Source organism: Lepisma saccharinum, chromosome 29 (assembly GCF_977018435.1).
Source record: "Lepisma saccharinum chromosome 29, izLepSacc3.1, whole genome shotgun sequence".
NCBI lineage: Eukaryota > Metazoa > Arthropoda > Insecta > Zygentoma > Lepismatidae > Lepisma > Lepisma saccharinum.
This window is the reverse complement of record NC_139257.1, coordinates 40,881,309-40,901,192: the sequence shown is the minus strand read 5'-3', so window position 1 is coordinate 40,901,192 and position 19,884 is coordinate 40,881,309. Positions and strand designations below refer to the sequence as shown.

Sequence of the window (19,884 nt, the reverse complement as noted above, 5' to 3'; positions counted from 1 at the left end):
CATTGTTTATGTAAAAATGATTCATGTGGTACTTCACTAGATAATAATTGTTGGTATGTCGAACTTGAATTTCATTTTTTCAATATTATTATGTTCTAAAAATTCATTATGCATAGTTGCACTGTATTGGTTCATGATGAACAAGTTCTTGTTGTATTGTTGGAAAATAAATATTCAGTTATACTCAATTGATTATAATGCTAAACATGTAAACAGTTTGTAAATATAGAGGCATTATATTAATTATTATATGTTTAAAAGTCTCAGTAGTGCTCAATTCTGTTGTGGGTTCGTCCCTTGTTGAGCGCCAGTATGACAATAAAAATAATACATTGTCATAACAACATATGAAAATAGTTAGGCTAAGTCCAAAGTTCCACACTTGTGCAATATTTATATAATTTAGTCAAATGATTACTCAAAATTTATTCATATAATGCAATTAAATGTCTGAAATTATTATTTAAACTAATTTTATTAAATATGATGTTTAAAAAGCCAATTTGTATATAATGACAAAATTATCAAATTGTGCAATATGTTGAATTCATATTCATAACAGTTATTTTTGACTGACAAAATAAAAAACAAATATTTTAAATCATATGTGTTCTTTCAGACAAGAAAGATATGATACATTCAAATTTATAATTAAATTTATTGAAATTATGTACATTTGCATTGGCATCAAGGTTTATATACAAAGGTCAACTCTTTAAAATTGTTCAATGTATAATATGATGTCATACTTGGTATTTTGTATCAACATTCAAAAAATGGTAATTGTAATCATTAGATAAGTATATTGTGATATACATAGTAAAATAGCTGTAACAGAGCAAATATGTACATTTACTACACAAACATTCAAGCTGTTAAGCACTTATGGACAAAAATATAAAACAAAAAAACAATTGAAAATAACTCATACTAAAAAATCTGGCTTGAACTAGTTGCTCTAATACTAGTTGTCTGGGACTTTAAAATGGATCTGAGGATGTAAGAAAGATGAGTACAGATTTAGCAATATGGAATGGTGATATATTTGTACAATAATTGTTGCTTTTAAAGCATTAAACTGGGCAATGTTATAATAACTTGGATGTTTAAGTTATATAGAAGCCTTTTATGACTCGAATGAACTTTGAATATGATATAATCTTATAAAGAATCGAACGTTGTGAAATGACACTGATGTGTATAATAGATGCCATGTTGAATTGGAAGCAGTGAATAGGTATCTGTTTTCATCTTCCTTAACGATCAGGCTTGTAAATGTTACAGTTCCTCAAATGTGTGCTTGGAGGAAGGTCGCATAGAGTGACAGTTATATGTTCTATGTTTGGAGGTGATCTGATCAGATGATGAATTTACAAAATTGAAGCTCAGAATTGTAGATACAAAGACTTGCTTTATCCTGGAAGGAGATAACAAAGATATATTTTTTTAATGTATAGCATTGATATATTATAAATGTTATTGTAAACATATGCATAATTGGATGCTATTGTAATTTATGTCGTTTCTAGTTTTTTTTTTTCTTTTATCAATATAATAATTATAAAGTTATCAGTATATGTACATTTAAATTTCCTTTTCAACATAGCACCATAGCTACCTATTGTGCTGATACTGAGTTTGAATTATACTGACAAAGTCGTTACATATTTAAGATTATGAGACGTCAGGTGATTAGTTGAAAAGGTTCAAGCTTATAATAATCTTTGTATTGTTTTGCTTCTTGTTCTGGTTTCTGAGGTTAGGTGTTTTTACCTTTAAATATGTCAGATCCAAAGGGTGATTTCTCCTTGGCAGATGTTATGGCTGCTCTCAATGCTATCAAGGATGGCCAAACAGAGCTCAAAGCTAATCAGGAGGATCTCAAAGCTAATCAGGAGGATCTCAAAGCTAATCAGGAAAAGACTGATACTCAATTGATAGAGCTGAAAGCTAGCCAGATAGTGCTTAAATCTGGGCTGACAACTCTTCAGCAAACTTCTGATGCTCAATTAAAAGAAATTAGAATTGATCTTGCTCAATATAAGAAGGAGTGTTTGATAAGAACAGAGAAAGTGGAATCTCATATAAAAGCATTATCCATGAAAGTGGATACTGATATTGCTGCAGTATCCTGTGTTGTGGAACAAAAGATGGAAAATTTGGGTAAGCAGGTTGGTGCTGTACAAGAAGCACATGCAGATTTGGCAGAGCGACTGCATGTTGATATGAGACACATGCAAAAGGAATGGTGTGAAACTAAACAGCATTTAGCAAATACTTTGTCCTCTCTTTCAAGTTTACCTAAACCTTCAGTGTGTGATGGTGCTTCTTCTCCACAAATTCAACCTAACCAAGAGATGAATTCTGATCAATTTCAGTACAAAGTGCTTCATAATGAAGAGGATGGTTCAGCAGGAAATATGCCAAATGAACTTATTCAAACCATGCAAGGACTTGTGACAAGTGATTGCAAATTAGTGAATAATGATCTCTCTCAGGACCAGGTTCTGCAGGAACAAATAATGGGTGTAAAGCTAGAAGTTTTAACATTGGTTAAAGAAGTGTTGTCACCCATTAGTCAGTGTCGGTTAGAATCAGCTGGCAGAAGAACTCTTACAAAGAGAAAACGTGCAAGAGTTTCTACAGTAGTGAATAGTTCTGATAGTTGTGTTGATGAGGATGTAGTGCGCAAGCATGTATCTAAGGTATGTGATAAAGCCACTAATACTGAAACAGAGTCATCTGGCTCAGAAGAAAAGTTATTTGATTCTACCAATGACCGTAGAGGAACACCATCTGGTCATCGCCAAGATTATGTAAAAGGTGATTCTTGTTTGCATCATAATAAGTACATAAATAAGAGTGATGTAAATGGTCCTTCTCAAAGTGCAACTTTTGCGACTAGTACTCAATATGACAACTCTTTAGCGCACCGACAATCTTTCATAAAGCCACAAGAATTGTGCAAGTTTCCGCAGTTTGATGGAATCTCGATGGACAGTATGCCATCGGGATTTTTGGAGAAAGTTGAGGAAATGATGGATATTTACAATATCAAGGAAAAGGATTACATGCAATATATACCTAAGTTACTCAAAGACTGTGCAAAAAGTTGGTACACTCAGAATAAACCTTCCTTCAATACTTACCATGATTTTAAAAAGGCCTTTCTGTCTCACTATGAGAATTCTAGGTGGAAGAGTGTCACATTGACTAGGATACTGAATACTCAATTTTCTAGAGCTGCTCATGGTAACTTACAGAAATTTGTAAACAAGAATTATAAATTGCTCAAATCCATCCAGCCTCGTGAGGAGGAAGCACACTTGATTGCACAAGTGGCTACGCTTTTGCCATTTAAGATCAGAGAGCACTTTGTGGTAAATAATGTTGAGACATTGCAAAGAGCATTGCAAGCCATAGAGAATTTTGAATCGCTTAGAGACATCCCACTTAGGATGAGCAATTCAGAATATGGTGTGAAAAATCGAAACTTTAAAGCTAAAGTAGCTCAAGTGGCTGTGGAACAAGCATCTAGTGCAGATAAAGAGAATACATACTCTCGCAAATCAAATTACGCAAGAACTAATTTTCATAGGAACTATGACAAAACAAACCTTGGAGTTAAGAGCTACAATTGCGGAACAGATAAGATTCCCACAGTAGCTAATGGTGTTGTTTCCCAAGCGGAAAACTGATGAGGACTCATGTTGGGGGAGGTAACATGAGTGCTAATAATGTATTAAAGCCTCCAAATAAGAATAGATTTGCCTATAATAGAAACACAATGGAAACAGACATTCTAACTCCTATACTTGACAATAATCAATTAGTAGGAGATAGCATGATGCTTAGACTTTCACAAAATATCTTAGGTGAACCTGTGAAGGTGGAAAAGGATGGTACACGGCACATTGGATTATGTGTTTCAGGTCAAACAATAGATCAGCTAAGACAAAGAATGGAATCTTATAATAAGTTATCAGACCAGGTAATGTTAATGATTGGCACGAATGATCTACTGAAACGGAGAAATGATGATGATATCAAACAAAGCTTTAACAGACTGATACAGGTCATGAAAAATAAGACAAGGAATATAATTGTACTTACCTTACCACCAATTCCGAAAGTTATGCATTCTAGAGGGGATCCAGAATGGGTCAGATGGCAAAGGTACAATTCTCACCTGTTATCTCTTCAAGATGAGGATAAGGTCAAAGTGCTAAATATTGCTCCTCTTTTCTTTGATGATGATGACAAGATAAATGAAACTCTGTATGAACAGTACATTGGTCCTCGTATACAAAATCGTCTGGATATGATTCATTGGAATCGTGCGGGCATGTGCAAGTTGTTGCAATTTTTATATAGTATGAGTGTCATCCGAAATATGCAGTTGCCTGTCAAAAGTGTGCATAATACTTTTAAGACTGAAGTGTCAGTTCATGCAACTGAGATAGGTGACAAAGAGCGCAACAAGATTGGACACTTAAATCAGGGAAGATCTCATGTTCCTGAAAATCAAAAAAACTAGTCAATTCCCTTTGCCTTGAGGCAGGTGACAGAGGGTATGCTATAAACCCTGCCATAGCAGTTGTTAATGTTGGGGATTGGGAAAAAGGCTTAGAAACTGAAGATCAAAATTACATGAAAGAAAATTACAGACCAATCAATAATGTTCCTAATGGTTCGAATACTGCAAAAATTTGGGTTAATATACTAGATCATAAACATTTGGCTCTATGTGATAGTGGAGCAGAAATTAGTTTGCTTTCCTATCAGGTATGGAAAAATATCTCTTCTACAGCCAGTAGGCCAAGATTATTGAGTACTAAAAACATTAGACTAGTGGATTTTACAGGCTCTAAAAAGAACAAAGTTTTAGGTTTAACTAGGCTTATGATTGTTATCGGTTTGCAAAGTTTGTTGGTACAATTTTTAGTGGTTCAGAATCTGCAGGTGGATATGATCTTGGGCTTAGATGTTCTATATGCATTGCAAGGTACCTTAGATTTCTCTAAGAAGGCACTTGTATGTGATAATGATAAATATGATGTACTTGCCCGTTTCATTCCATTGGAAAATACTGTAGATGTGGATCATTATTATGAATGTTCTTTTGTGTCAAGTTCTGAGGATAATAAGGTGGGTGATGAAACAATATTAAAAATTTCTGGTCAGTTGGATCAAACTGAGATGTTGTCGGTAGTTGAAAAACAGAAATTTTTAAATATATTGTATAAATATAAAAAATTGTTTTCCATTAAACCAGGTTTATGTAAAAATTATGTGCACACAATGGAACTGGATACAGACAAACCCGTGGTAGGTCGAAACTATCCTATTCCATTTGCATATCGGGATGAAGTTAGAGAACAGATCAACACCATGTTGGAATGGGATGTGATTGAATTGTCCAACTCCGAATACTTATCCCCTCTATTGGTTGTACCTAAGCCAGGTGGAGGGATAAGAATGTGTGTTGATCTAAAAGGGATAAATAAGCATGTAAAGTTGATGCAAATTCATCCCGTAAAAATAGATGAGTTATTAGTACAGTTTCAAGGTTGTAATTATTTCTCATCTATAGATTTGGGTAATGCCTTTTGGCAAATTGCTTTGGATGAACAAAGTAGAAAATATACAGCATTTTCATTCGAAGGCGTGTTGTATCAATTTAAACGTGTTGTATTTGGTTCAGTGAATGGCACCGCTGTCTTTGTAGATGCAATGAATAGAGTTTTGGCTGATTGTAAGGATTTTGTAGTGGTGTATGTGGATGATATCATTATAAGATCCAAAGACTTTGATTCTCATCTGACACATGTTGAAAGTGTATTTAATTGTCTACTGAAAGCAGGCATGACCCTTAAAATAGAGAAATGTAAATTTTGCTGCAGGGAGATAAAGTTTTTGGGTCACATCATTACCCCAGAAGGGTATCATAAAGATCCAGTTTTTGTCAAGTCTATAATAGAGTTACCGGAACCTAGCTCAATTAAACAATTGCAAAAAATATTAGGTTCCTTAAATTGGATTAGTAAATACATAAAAAATTATGCAATGTTTGCCCAACCCATGTATGAGCTTCTCAAAGCTAAACAAAAATGGTGTTGGAATAAAGAGGCATCAGAAGCATTTCAGCTTTTGAAGGAAAAAATTGCTGAACAAGTAATGCTTGCATTTCCCGATTTTGAACATAATTTCTTTGTTCAAACTGATGCTTCAATTATTGGAGTAGCGGGTTATTGTTTCCAGATCATAGAAGGAGGGTTCAAGCCTCTTGGATTTGTCAGCAGATTGTTAAAAGATTATGAGAAATCTTATACATCTACTGAAATGGAGGTGTTGGCGATCCTATATACTATAGACAACTTTGCTTCTATACTAAAAGGGAGGCATTTTGTCATTATTACAGATCATAAAGCCCTCACGTGGTTGGAAACTGCCCACACGTGGAATGCTCGCCTCACTCGCTGGTTCATCCAGTTACAGATGTATTCATTTGATGTTCAATATTGCAAAGGCAAGGAAAATGTAATCGCTGATTTGCTAAGTCGATCTTTTCCTTGGCAGTTGAACATGCATTATCATGTCAACTACTCCGAGTTGGAATTAATGCTGCAACCTTTGTGTGACTGTAAGGAACTTGTGAATGCACAGAGAAATGATATCGAATTGGATGAGATCATTTCCTATCTCTCTGGAGATGTTGATACTGATAATTCTCGCTGTAGGAATTGGCGGAAACAGTACTGTCTCAGGGAGAACATATTATGTGTCAGGGATTTTCACAGACCAGAAAAGTTAAGGATATGCTTACCTGCCTCCTTAATTGGTAATATGCTCATCAAGTTTCATGATGAGAGTGGTCATTTCGGTGCATCTCGGACAATGGCACAAATATATAGAAATTTCCGATGGAAAAACATGTTTAAAGATATAAAACAATATGTTGCTGATTGCGATACTTGTGTCAGGTCAAAGCCCAATAAACATCCTGCAAAACATTTAGTTAAAATACACCTGACCAGTAAACCTGGAAAAGTCCTTTTTGTGGATTTGCAAGGTCCATTCGTCATGGGTTCTAAGCGGGAGAGATTTTTGTTGACAGTGTTGGATGCTGCAAGTCGGTACTTGTTGGCTTATCCTATTGTCAACAGTAATGCAAATACAGTCATCAAAAAGCTTATCAATTGTTATTTTGTCCATTTGGGTATTCCTGAAAAATTGATTGCCGATAATGGACCTCAATTCAGATCTCATCAGTTTGCAGATAAAATGAAACACTTAGGCATCATGTTAGTGTTCACTCCTCCATATCATCCGTCCTCCAATATGGTTGAGAGATATCATGCAGAGCTTAACCGCTTAATGAGAGTTTGGTGTCAGGATAGTCATACCCTATGGCCTGAAAAGGTTAATGTTGCCCTTCATTATTTAAATAATGCAATTTCATCTCAAACAGGTTATGCCCCTATAGAACTGCGATTAAATATGGAACCTAACATGAGCATATTCAATAATATCACTGAAGATGAAGTAATGTCATGGGATAATAAAATTCACATGGCACATCTAAAAAGTTTTGAGGCCAGAAGTAAGAAAACAAACCAAATCAACCAAAAACAACAAGCTAAAGTTTCCATATTAGTTGGTGATTTGTTGTTTGTTAGAAACAGACATAAAGATTTAGAAAATAATCCCATTAAGAAATACTGCTTCTTGTTTGAAGGACCTTATTTGTGTGTTGAGAATCATGATGATTCAACAGTTACATTGTTAGAATGCAACACTGGTAATCCTGTGAGTCAAGTGGCCATTGAACACATCAAAGTGTGGAAGTGTTCTAATGCCAAAAGGTATAAATGGCTAGAAATTTTGCAAAACTGCAACAAGTCACATGAGGAGCTAATAAAGAGATTGTTGCAAGGATGCAAGGTAGATGACATACTTGTCAGATCTTCAAAGGAAACAGATATTTCTGTAGTGAAGATGTAAGATTAAGTAAGCGTTAAGGGTTGGTTGGTTGGGAGTTTCTTATTGACTGAGTGTCAAGGGTGGTATATAAGACCTCAGTTCTTTACTTTTTCGTTCTTTGTATATTAATTTTAGCATTATGAAATTGCTTATGCGAACATGTTGTTTATTTTGTTGTTTTGAAGGACAAAAGATACTGCTTCATATCACAACCATACCCATGAGAGTTGGTTGGTTGAGTTCTTCTCTTAGGCTGTTGGTTAAAGGTCTTACTGTGAGTCACAATACTTTAAGCATAATTTTTCTATTGTCGGCTGTTAATGTCAAAATTTTATCACTTTTCGTGCTTCTTTCCTTGAGTTTGAAACATTAGTTCAGGTGTGAAGTATTCCTCTGTAAAGTTTGCCTTAAGTTGATCTTCATGATCCGACATTGGTCCTCATTCATATTTCTTGATCCTTAGTTGTGTTGAACGGTGGAAAAAATTGATATAACATATATTCTTTGTTATTTGTATTTTGGAGTGCAAAAAATGTATAATATAATGTGATGGCATGTGCATAATAATTTTGAATGCTAAGATTTAGCTTTGGCTTGAAAAATATTTACTAGAGCACAAAGATTCCAAGAATTGAATCGTAGGCTCAAATAGGAATGAACTTGACAAAGAGCAAAGTGATTCACGTGTTGATCCAAGCTTCAGTCAAGTAGTTGTTTCCTTTAAAAATGCTAGAATGCATTATGGCTCCAAAATGCGTTCACAAAGGGCTGAATAGTAAGTTCGAGCCGTGACGCTGCGAGTTCAGGAACAACAATTATTTATGATTTATAATTTTTCTGCGCACATCATAATTTATACATTTCTTGCATGAATTCATTTGTGATGTAAAAAATCTTATATTCAGCACTCCGTAAATCTGAGGATGTTTGCTTCTTGATGCAGGGACTTAGATTTTTGTCTTGTTAGCTGATCTTACCAGATAAATGGATGAATTCCCAATGGGAAACTTAGTTGGATCAGAGGTTACTTACTCTACATGTAAAAAATTATTATTAATATATTTTTTGGCTAAATAAAGATTAATATAGAAATTATGCTCTCAGGATGAAAATGAAGTTCTGAATGGTGCTTCATGGGTTGACAATAAATAATAATGTTAGGTAGGTACATTGTTTATGTAAAAATGATTCATGTGGTACTTCACTAGATAATAATTGTTGGTATGTCGAACTTGAATTTCATTTTTTCAATATTATTATGTTCTAAAAATTCATTATGCATAGTTGCACTGTATTGGTTCATGATGAACAAGTTCTTGTTGTATTGTTGGAAAATAAATATTCAGTTATACTCAATTGATTATAATGCTAAACATGTAAACAGTTTGTAAATATAGAGGCATTATATTAATTATTATATGTTTAAAAGTCTCAGTAGTGCTCAATTCTGTTGTGGGTTCGTCCCTTGTTGAGCGCCAGTATGACAATAAAAATAATACATTGTCATAACAACATATGAAAATAGTTAGGCTAAGTCCAAAGTTCCACACTTGTGCAATATTTATATAATTTAGTCAAATGATTACTCAAAATTTATTCATATAATGCAATTAAATGTCTGAAATTATTATTTAAACTAATTTTATTAAATATGATGTTTAAAAAGCCAATTTGTATATAATGACAAAATTATCAAATTGTGCAATATGTTGAATTCATATTCATAACAGTTATTTTTGACTGACAAAATAAAAAACAAATATTTTAAATCATATGTGTTCTTTCAGACAAGAAAGATATGATACATTCAAATTTATAATTAAATTTATTGAAATTATGTACATTTGCATTGGCATCAAGGTTTATATACAAAGGTCAACTCTCAATGTATAATATGATGTCATACTTGGTATTTTGTATCAACATTCAAAAAATGGTAATTGTAATCATTAGATAAGTATATTGTGATATACATAGTAAAATAGCTGTAACAGAGCAAATATGTACATTTACTACACAAACATTCAAGCTGTTAAGCACTTATGGACAAAAATATAAAACAAAAAAACAATTGAAAATAACTCATACTAAAAAATCTGGCTTGAACTAGTTGCTCTAATACTAGTTGTCTGGGACTTTAAAATGGATCTGAGGATGTAAGAAAGATGAGTACAGATTTAGCAATATGGAATGGTGATATATTTGTACAATAATTGTTGCTTTTAAAGCATTAAACTGGGCAATGTTATAATAACTTGGATGTTTAAGTTATATAGAAGCCTTTTATGACTCGAATGAACTTTGAATATGATATAATCTTATAAAGAATCGAACGTTGTGAAATGACACTGATGTGTATAATAGATGCCATGTTGAATTGGAAGCAGTGAATAGGTATCTGTTTTCATCTTCCTTAACGATCAGGCTTGTAAATGTTACAGTTCCTCAAATGTGTGCTTGGAGGAAGGTCGCATAGAGTGACAGTTATATGTTCTATGTTTGGAGGTGATCTGATCAGATGATGAATTTACAAAATTGAAGCTCAGAATTGTAGATACAAAGACTTGCTTTATCCTGGAAGGAGATAACAAAGATATATTTTTTTAATGTATAGCATTGATATATTATAAATGTTATTGTAAACATATGCATAATTGGATGCTATTGTAATTTATGTCGTTTCTAGTTTTTTTTTTTCTTTTATCAATATAATAATTATAAAGTTATCAGTATATGTACATTTAAATTTCCTTTTCAACATAGCACCATAGCTACCTATTGTGCTGATACTGAGTTTGAATTATACTGACAAAGTCGTTATAATAGCAGTGAAAAAACTGATCAAAAGCGGTATTTGTAAATATAATCCAAAATTTGATTAAAATATTGCACTTATTACAAAATAAACCTAACCCTTCTAATAGCACATTATGTAGTTACTAGAGTATTAAGTATAAAGGGGTCCACTCTTGCTTCTAAAATATTTACAGCAGAATTAATAATTTTTTCATGAATTGCATAACTCGCAGGATAATTCAAACTTCAGAAAGTGTCGCATTGGTAAATAAACTCTAAATTTCATGTTTTAAGAGAGTATTTCACATTTTGCAGTTCATTTCGCATCATTTCGTGACAACACAGGTTAGAGAATGCACCTCATGCCTTTCAGAAACATGAAAAATTAATATTAATGGAAGAATTTCAAAGAAATTGTTACAATGTTGCAAAAATTTAACATTGAATGTGTTTGTCAGAAGATGGAACAGATGGTAATGAGATGGGGTAATGTCTGGAGAATTTGTTTCTAATTGGGAAACGACATGGTAGTTTGACGTGTACCTGTAATGGGTTTTAGATTTTTACTGATTTTTAACCACACACCTTTTACCAATCCTATATCCTAAACCTATGGAGAGTTCGACGTGGTTATGATTTACACATAACCTAAACGTGAGCAGCCTGAGGAAGGGAGCAGTTGCGCCCCAAAACGTCGCAGGAGTTACCTCGATAATCGCACCTCGATAATCGCAAAATGTAAGTTAATATTATATATATATATATATATATATATATATATATATATCCCCCTCATCCCGCCAAAACTACAACCTACACCGGCACCAAGCCCTAACCAACCGTGGCTATCCCTCCACCCTCATCAACAAACAAATCACCAGAGCCAACTCCCACAACCGCACCAAACAACCTAAAACCAACCCTCCAACCCTGATCACCCAATACCACCCCCCCCCCCCATTATTACGAAAATCAGACATACCCTCCACTCCCTCCTCCCCATCCTGCAGAGTGATCCTGATACCAGGGACATCTTTCGGGATAAACCCAGGGTCGTCTTCCGTCGCCCCCCCCCCAACCTCCAAAACATCTTGGTCCGAAACACTCCCACCCCATCCACACCACTCCCCCCAGCTCACAGGTGCAACAAACCCAGATGCAAGACCTGCCCCATACTCATCACCTCCCCCACCCTCCTGATCCCCACAGCGGCAGGCGAGTTCACCCTTCACCCTAAGGGCACCTGCCACTCATCCAACCTAATTTATACCCTCATCTGCCAAATCTGCGGCAACTTCTACATAGGCGAAACCTCCACCCCCTTGAACCTAAGGATTAATAATCACCGTTCCTCCACCCAAAACTCCGATTTCACTGTTGCCATCCACTCCAACAGCCATAACACCACCTTCAATAACTGCTTCCGTGTTGCCATCATCCATCTTTAACCCCCCCCCCCCCAATGCTCTGACACATCTTTCCGCAGGCGCTGGGAAAGGGCCTACATAACAGGCACGCATGCCACTATACCCCCCGGACTCAACCTAGCCAACCAGTAACCCTTTCCTCTCCTCCCCAAAATTACCCACCCACCTTACAGTAAACACTGGTGAAAGTACTTCTCGTCATCTATCAACTGTTTGTGGCAACACTGATCGTAGAGATGCTACGGTCAGTATTCTGTGCCTCTTCTCTTAGTAACGCCGATCTTTCTTCTTCAACTTGAAAATGCAACATAGATTGCGAAATATAGAATAATTTATCTTCGTGTGGTAAGTGTTTACTGTCTCCTTCATCATTAGTATATATATATTATTGACGAAGGCTTGGAGATGAAAATGGGCCTTGTCTGACATCCACAAACAATCAATTGCAGTATTAAGGCAGTTCTTTGACCAAACAGTAGCCACTTCCTGACGTCATCTTCAAAACATGAAGGCCATCTTGTGAATGAATAACATGTGTACAATTAATTGCATAGCCTGTACTCTTTATCTCCATGAATACACTTGCTTCGAAGTTCATCTTCTTCTTTTATTTTCCATTTCAAAATGTCCCAAGTTTTTGAGACACCCTTTACATTCGATCTTGATGGTCCCAATAGAGGAAAATGGCGAACCCTTTTTTCAGCACATGATGTTTGACATCATTGGAAGCCGACAGAACTTTCTTGGTTACTTTCATAATGTGATTTGATATAGATGGACATTGTTTGAAATAACAGATGTTGTTTTATGCATTTTTTTTCAGAGATCATTTATTTAAATTATTGGATGACAAGTCATTCAAATATGCAACAACATTATTTAAAGTCAATAAAGAGAGTGATGTGATAAAAAGTGAGCATCGGCAAGAAGTTCTTCCAATTGTCATGAGGTAAATACATTAATTCTTCTTCCCATCAGTAAGGTAAGTGCTGAAAATTTACTAGAAATTTTTGAACCTTGATGTGTAAGTAACTTTTAAGAAATGCCTAATTTTTTGTTACTAGTTGTATATTTGTTAACATTTCTATGAGAACAACCAATATTTGTCCAAATCTTGGTGACAATGTTTTGCCATTAGTATGCAATGTTAATGTATATAGAGAACGAGCAGTCGATATATCGACCATAGGCTTAGAGCCTAACCTGTACTGAACAATATGAGCAAAAAATTGTAAGTGTAGCATTTGTAGTTTCAGATATATAAAATTTAAGTGCAATCTTGCGGAATTTAAATTTCCCACCAACAACATGCTTGGCTTCTAGATTGGAATTTTTTCCTTCCTTCCTTCAGCAGCAAGTGCAGAGAGGTCTTTTTTTTTCTTCTTCTTGTAGGGTTATAGTCTAAATCTGTAAACTGCAGCATTTGTAATTTCTGAGATATTTTTTTTGTATTTGAAACATTGCAGAATGTAAAATTTCCTGCTAAAAACTTGGAAGTTCTTGCATAACTGTGTCCTCTGTGGGGGGGAATAATTTTTTGACAAAGTTATATAGTTATTTGTGTACTTTTGTGTTAATCTTCATTTCTCTCCCCTTAGGATGCTGTACGGAAAGATTCAGAGCAGAACTCCATCTAGTGGAAGAGGTACTCTGTACGAAAAGCGGGCTGTTCTTTTGAGGTTCTTGGCTGGATGCCATGAACACGAATTGAAGCTTTTCCTGGAAATGGCATTTAGGCAGTATATACCATTCTTGAAAGGCATGTACTTCAGAGTTTATGTGTTATGGTGGTAACCAGGGTTCAGAAGTTGATAAAAAGTCATTAATGCCAATCATAATGGTATTCTGTGTCTTTCGTCTTCCCGTAGTGATAACATAATTGCCGTTTAATCAAGATCCCTGTGGAGGTTCATATCACAGTGGTTCGGATCCTTCCTCAAAGTGTAGGTCCAGTTCCAATTATCCTTTCTGTAGATAAAATGGACTAAGATGACAATTCAATCAATCTTCTGTGTTGGAGTGGTTAGCACATCGTGCTATGATGCAAGGAGTCATGGGTTCAAATTCAAACAATCTTCTGTGTTGGGGTTGTTAGCACATTGTGCTATGATGCCGGGAGTCTTGGGTTCATATTCATTCAATCTTCTGTGTTGGAGTTGTTAGCATATCATGATATGATGCAGGGAGTCCTGGGTTCAAATTCAGTCAATCTTCTGTGTTGGAATTGCTAGCACATCATGCTATGATACAGGGAGTCCTGGGTTCAAATTCATTCAATCTTCTGTGTTGGAGTTGTTAGCATATCATGATATGATGCAGGGAGTCCTGGGTTCAAATTCAGTCAATCTTCTGTGTTGGAATTGCTAGCACATCATGCTATGATATACAGGTAGTCCTGGGTTCAAATTCATTCAATCTTCTGTGTTGGAGTTGTTAGCATATCATGATATGATGCAGGGAGTCCTGGGTTCAAATTCAGTCAATCTTCTGTGTTGGAATTGCTAGCACATCATGCTATGATATACAGGTAGTCCTGGGTTCAAATTCATTCAATCTTCTGTGTTGGAGTTGTTAGCATATCATGATATGATGCAGGGAGTCCTGGGTTCAAATTCAGTCAATCTTCTGTGTTGGAATTGCTAGCACATCATGCTATGATATACAGGTAGTCCTGGGTTCAAATTCATTCAATCTTCTGTGTTGGAGTTGTTAGCATATCATGATATGATGCAGGGAGTCCTGGGTTCAAATTCAGTCAATCTTCTGTGTTGGAGTTGTTAGCATATCATGATATGATGCAGGGATTCCTGGGTTCAAATTCAGTCAATCTTCTGTGTTGGAATTGCTAGCACATTATGCTATGATACAGGGAGTCTTGGGTTCAAATTCATTCAATCTTCTGTGTTGGAGTTGTTAGCATATCATGATATGATGCAGGGATTCCTGGGTTCGAATTCAATAAATCTTCTGTGTTGGAATTGCTAGCACATCATGCTATGATGCAGGATGTCCTGGGTTCAAATTCAATCAATCTTCTGTGTTGGAATTGCTAGCACATCATGCTATGATACAGGGAGTCCTGGGTTCAAATTCATTCAATCTTCTGTGTTGGAGTTGTTAGCATATCATGATATGATGCAGAGAGTCCTGGGTTCGAATTCAATAAATCTTCTGTGTTGGAATTGCTAGCACATCATGCTATGATGCAGGATGTCCTGGGTTCAAATTCAGTCAATCTTCTGTGTTGGAATTGCTAGCACATCATGCTATTATACAGGATGTCCTGGGTTCAAGTTCAATCAATCTTCTGTGTTGTAATTGCTAGCACATCATGCTATAATGCAGGGAGTCCTGGGTTCAAATTCAATCAATCTTCTGTGTTGGAGTTGTTAGCACATTGTGCTATAATGCCAAGAGTCCTGGGTTCAAATTCAATCAATCTTCTGTGTTGGAGTTGTTAGCACATTGTGCTATGATGTCGAGAGTCCTTGGGTTCAAATTCAATCAATCTTCTGGGTTGAAGTTGGTAGCACATTGTGCTATGATGCAGGGAGTCCTGTGTTCAAATCAATCAATCTTGTGTGTTGGAGTTGTTAGCACATCATGCTATGATGCAGGGAGTCCTGGATCAGTCTTCTGTGTTGGAGTTGTTAGCACATCATGCTATGATGCAGGGAGTCCTGGGTTCAAATTCAATCAATCTTCTGTGTTGGAGTTGTTAGCACATTGTGCTATAATGCCAAGAGTCCTGGGTTCAAATTCAATCAATCTTCTGTGTTGGAGTTGTTAGCACATTGTGCTATGATGTCGAGAGTCCTTGGGTTCAAATGTAATCAATCTTCTGGGTTGAAGTTGGTAGCACATTGTGCTATGATGCAGGGAGTCCTGGGTTCAAATCAATCAATCTTGTGTGTTGGAGTTGTTAGCACATCATGCTATGATGCAGGGAGTCCTGGATCAGTCTTCTGTGTTGGAGTTGTTAGCACATTGTGCTATGATGCCAGGAGTCCTGGGTTCAAATCCTAGGCTGGGCATGAATGTTTGTGAGTGTCCATTCATCAGTTTCATCTTGTCATTACTCATCCCCATCTTCGCAATTTAGCCAAGAGTGGCACAAAAGAAAGTAAAATAAAGCAAATCAAACAATCATTGTTACTTTTAAGTATTTTCTTTTAGTATTTTTGCTTCAGAACAATTACAAAGAGCAGGAATCATCTTTGCACCTGGTCACAGGTAACAATAGAATTTGGAAGAAGTGAAGAAGACTTAAGTTGTAGGCAACTTCAAATATCAAAGTCTGTAAGGGTATTGAAGTACTTTCACAAGTACTTGACTCTTTGTCATTTGTGAATTTCAAGCTTACTAGCTGACCTCCGTGGCAGAGTGATTAGCACAGTGTGCTACAATGCCCAGGTTCGAATCTCGGCCTGGGATAACCAAACCAAAGGACTTGCAAAACATTCCTGATATATGCAAAAATGGGGGAAAGTATTCAAATTTTGAAATTACGTGTAAGAAGTAAATGCACGGCCATGAAAATAGGCAGTTGGGCAGAATTACACTGGTGCCACACATGAGGCAAGCAAAACGAGGGCAGGACAAAAGTTGCTGGTTCCTGCACACTGTGTGGCAATGTCAACCGGGCTGTGTTGCCAAGTTGGGGCAAGTGTCGGACAGCACTTTAGTGTCATCCCTGAGCTTTTGAGCAAATACTGTCAGTTTGTATTACGTGGATTACGAAGAGCAACAACATCTTTCACTTTCTTAAACTTTAGACTCCTGAGCGGGTTTTCAAAAGTAACCTCCCTCTGGCCGCCGCCGCCTTTGCATGCAATTTTTAAATTGTACACTTATTTCAGAAAAATCTTCCTCCACGGTTGCATGCCCTGATGTTTTAGCTGCATGCAAAATAAAAGTTACCCGAAGTAGATTGGTCAAATAGTTTGAGTTATAACATTTTTTCGGTTTCGCCGAGACCTTTTGGTGCGAATTTTAAATTCGTACACTTATTTGACAAAAAATGTTACAACTCGTAGACTATTTGACCAATCAACTTCGGGTAACTTTTGTTTTTCAGCTAGAACATCAGGGCATGGAACCATGCAGAAATCAAAATGCTAAAGCCAATAAGAGGGGTTGTGTGGGCCGCGGCACCCAACTTTCAATAAAAAAAAATCATAAAAATGGGGAGTTTTTTCACATATTCTATAATGTAATGCACCCAGGAACATGAAATGACTTTCATTCGGTTGAGAAAGGACCTTTCTTTGAATATAAGGCTAAAGTTTGCCTCTCCTTCCATAAATAGCAGGGGAAGAGGGGCTAACTCCCCATTTTTATGATTTTTTTTCCATTGAAAGTTGAGACCACTGCCCACCCAACCCCTCTTATTGGCTTTGGCATTTTGATTCCTCCACGGGTGCATGCCCTGATGTTTTAGCTGCAAAACAAAAGTTACCCGAAGTAGATTGGCAAATAGTCTACGAGTTATGACATATCTTGTGAACAAATTTAAAATTTGCGTCAGTTTCCATACGTAACTTTGGAGTGGGGGAGGGTGTCTTGGGTGGGTGGGTTTTCTTCCACATGACCTTTCAAAGTTTTATCTCAACATGTGTCAGTGTTTACAACCTCACATACAAGTGTGACGGCCCTAAAAGCACATGAATTGTTTTATTAGCACGATGGTCCATGAGTGTGCCATCGGGTGACTCAGGCTATATTGTGGATGGAACACTCATAGACCATTGGGAAAGTAAAGGTTAAATCTCCGAACGCATGGACTCGCCTAATTTCATGGCCGTGCAATTAGCCAGTAAACTTAACCTAACCCCCCCCCCTTTTTTTTTGAACGGAACAATAAATGGAAACTTGAATTTAAGATTTGTGTGTAGTTACATAGTATAGTGAGATAAATGACTGTAGACCAATGAGTTATTGATTTTTAAGTGTGGTACTAACCTTACATTTTTTATCCAGATGATGTAATGGAGATGGTCCTATCCATTAAGTCTTCCATTGATCTGACAAGCGTTATTCCATTCAAGGCACTTGAGGGGGCCTTAAATATGATCGGACTTATCTTCAGTAAATTTGGAAATTTAATGGACAAGCTTCTGGTCTTTCTGCTGCACCTGCTGCTATGTATTTGTTCCATGGTGGTTGGCTTGTGTGAGAAGAAAGACGAAATCTATAAAGGATACCGCAGAGCCTTGAGAAATCTCAGGAGCTTGTGCATTCAAAGGGTTACGCAGTTTTTCTCGCAGTTCGAGAAGTACCAGTGGACAGCGGAAGAAATTGATGCAGTTTTCCATGTGGCAGTGTGGCCTTATCTGGAAATTCTTCCAGTTGAAGGGATGTGCAGTCCTACGGCACTGCTTAAGCTTTTCATGCAGTGGAGCGAGAATCCGAGGTATGTGATTTATGTATATTTAATGTTTATTTATCAGGTAGGAGTACAGCAGAATATCGATGTTACTGTTGTAATACAATGTTCTGTCTGATCAGAGGGCGGGAGGTATCTGAATTTTCTTCTGATAAGTGCTCAGATGAGTTTGTGAATGGAAACTGTTTTTACGTAGAAATTACAATAATTGGTTATTGGAATTCACAACTTTATTAATACAATTTGCAACGATACTTCACACTGAATGTATATTGTACGCGAAGGATGAGCAGACTTTAACACAATTTTAAAATAAATTGCAAGTCCTCAACGCTCAACTGGTTTTCATAATGTTATTATACTTACATTGCAAGAATTAAACAACACAACTAAACTTCCAAAATATTATTTCACTTTATAACATTTGATATAAACTCATTTTCGATTTCTGACACAAGACATTTTAAGTCAGTCTTCTTACATATAACAAAAACAAATCGAAATCAACAACTTAAAACAAATATCGACATTGATACAGCATTCTTAATCTCAATGGTTCCCTGTTAATTTTATAAACTTGTACCCAATAGAAATCAAGTAAATATTAGTTTTTTGTGAATGTAGAAGACAGTCACAAATTTTTCTGTTGTGTTTGGTAGATATTAGGATAATACAGGTACAGGAAAACCTCGTTAATGCGAAGTTCAAGGGACCAAAAAATGTCAACTTCGTATTAAACGACTTTGAGTTATCCAAACTTTTCAAGATGGCGTCTGTTTTCAGGTGTAAATAAAGTAGAGTATAAATTACCCCCACAAAGGATGTTTTATACTTGGTGGTAGCTCAGAAAATAAGCTTTATATGTACTATATAATAATATTGTACGTTTTAAAGAAAGTGTAAAAAATGTTACACAAAATGAGAACACGGAGCTTAACGCGGACACAAAGATTCCATGGAGACGGTTAACACCATTTATCCTGCCTAGTTATACAACCGGTTATGCACGGGATGCATGTTGTGGCAAAAAGTATTTTAAAAAATGGTATTTTCTTTTAATTGTGCAAAGTCGTTGCTCTTGCATGGAATTCTTACAATTTTAGTTCATAAGAAACCCGTTTGCACGGAGACCTACGGAAAGGAAAACAATCTTGTTTATTGCAAGAAGTGAAACTCGGAAGAATCTTGACTGGCGCGAGCAAGAGATGGGAGATAATCAGACAGAATGATTATTGGATTTTATGTGCGTTCATTAGAATATTGTCCGTTACAGGATTAACTGGTAAGAGAAGA

General features: G+C 36.1%; 1 protein-coding gene across 1 annotated transcript in view; it reads left to right on the top strand.

The window, feature by feature from the left end:
* Positions 1–19,884, top strand: part of LOC145981347 (small subunit processome component 20 homolog) — a 161,734-nt gene that overhangs the window by 58,729 nt on the left and 83,121 nt on the right. The window contains exons 13-15 of the mRNA XM_083114575.1: positions 13,030–13,155; positions 13,805–13,965; positions 18,186–18,618. Of these exons, the coding sequence (XP_082970701.1) occupies positions 13,030–13,155; positions 13,805–13,965; positions 18,186–18,618 (720 nt within the window). The remainder of the gene's footprint in view (positions 1–13,029; positions 13,156–13,804; positions 13,966–18,185; positions 18,619–19,884) is intronic.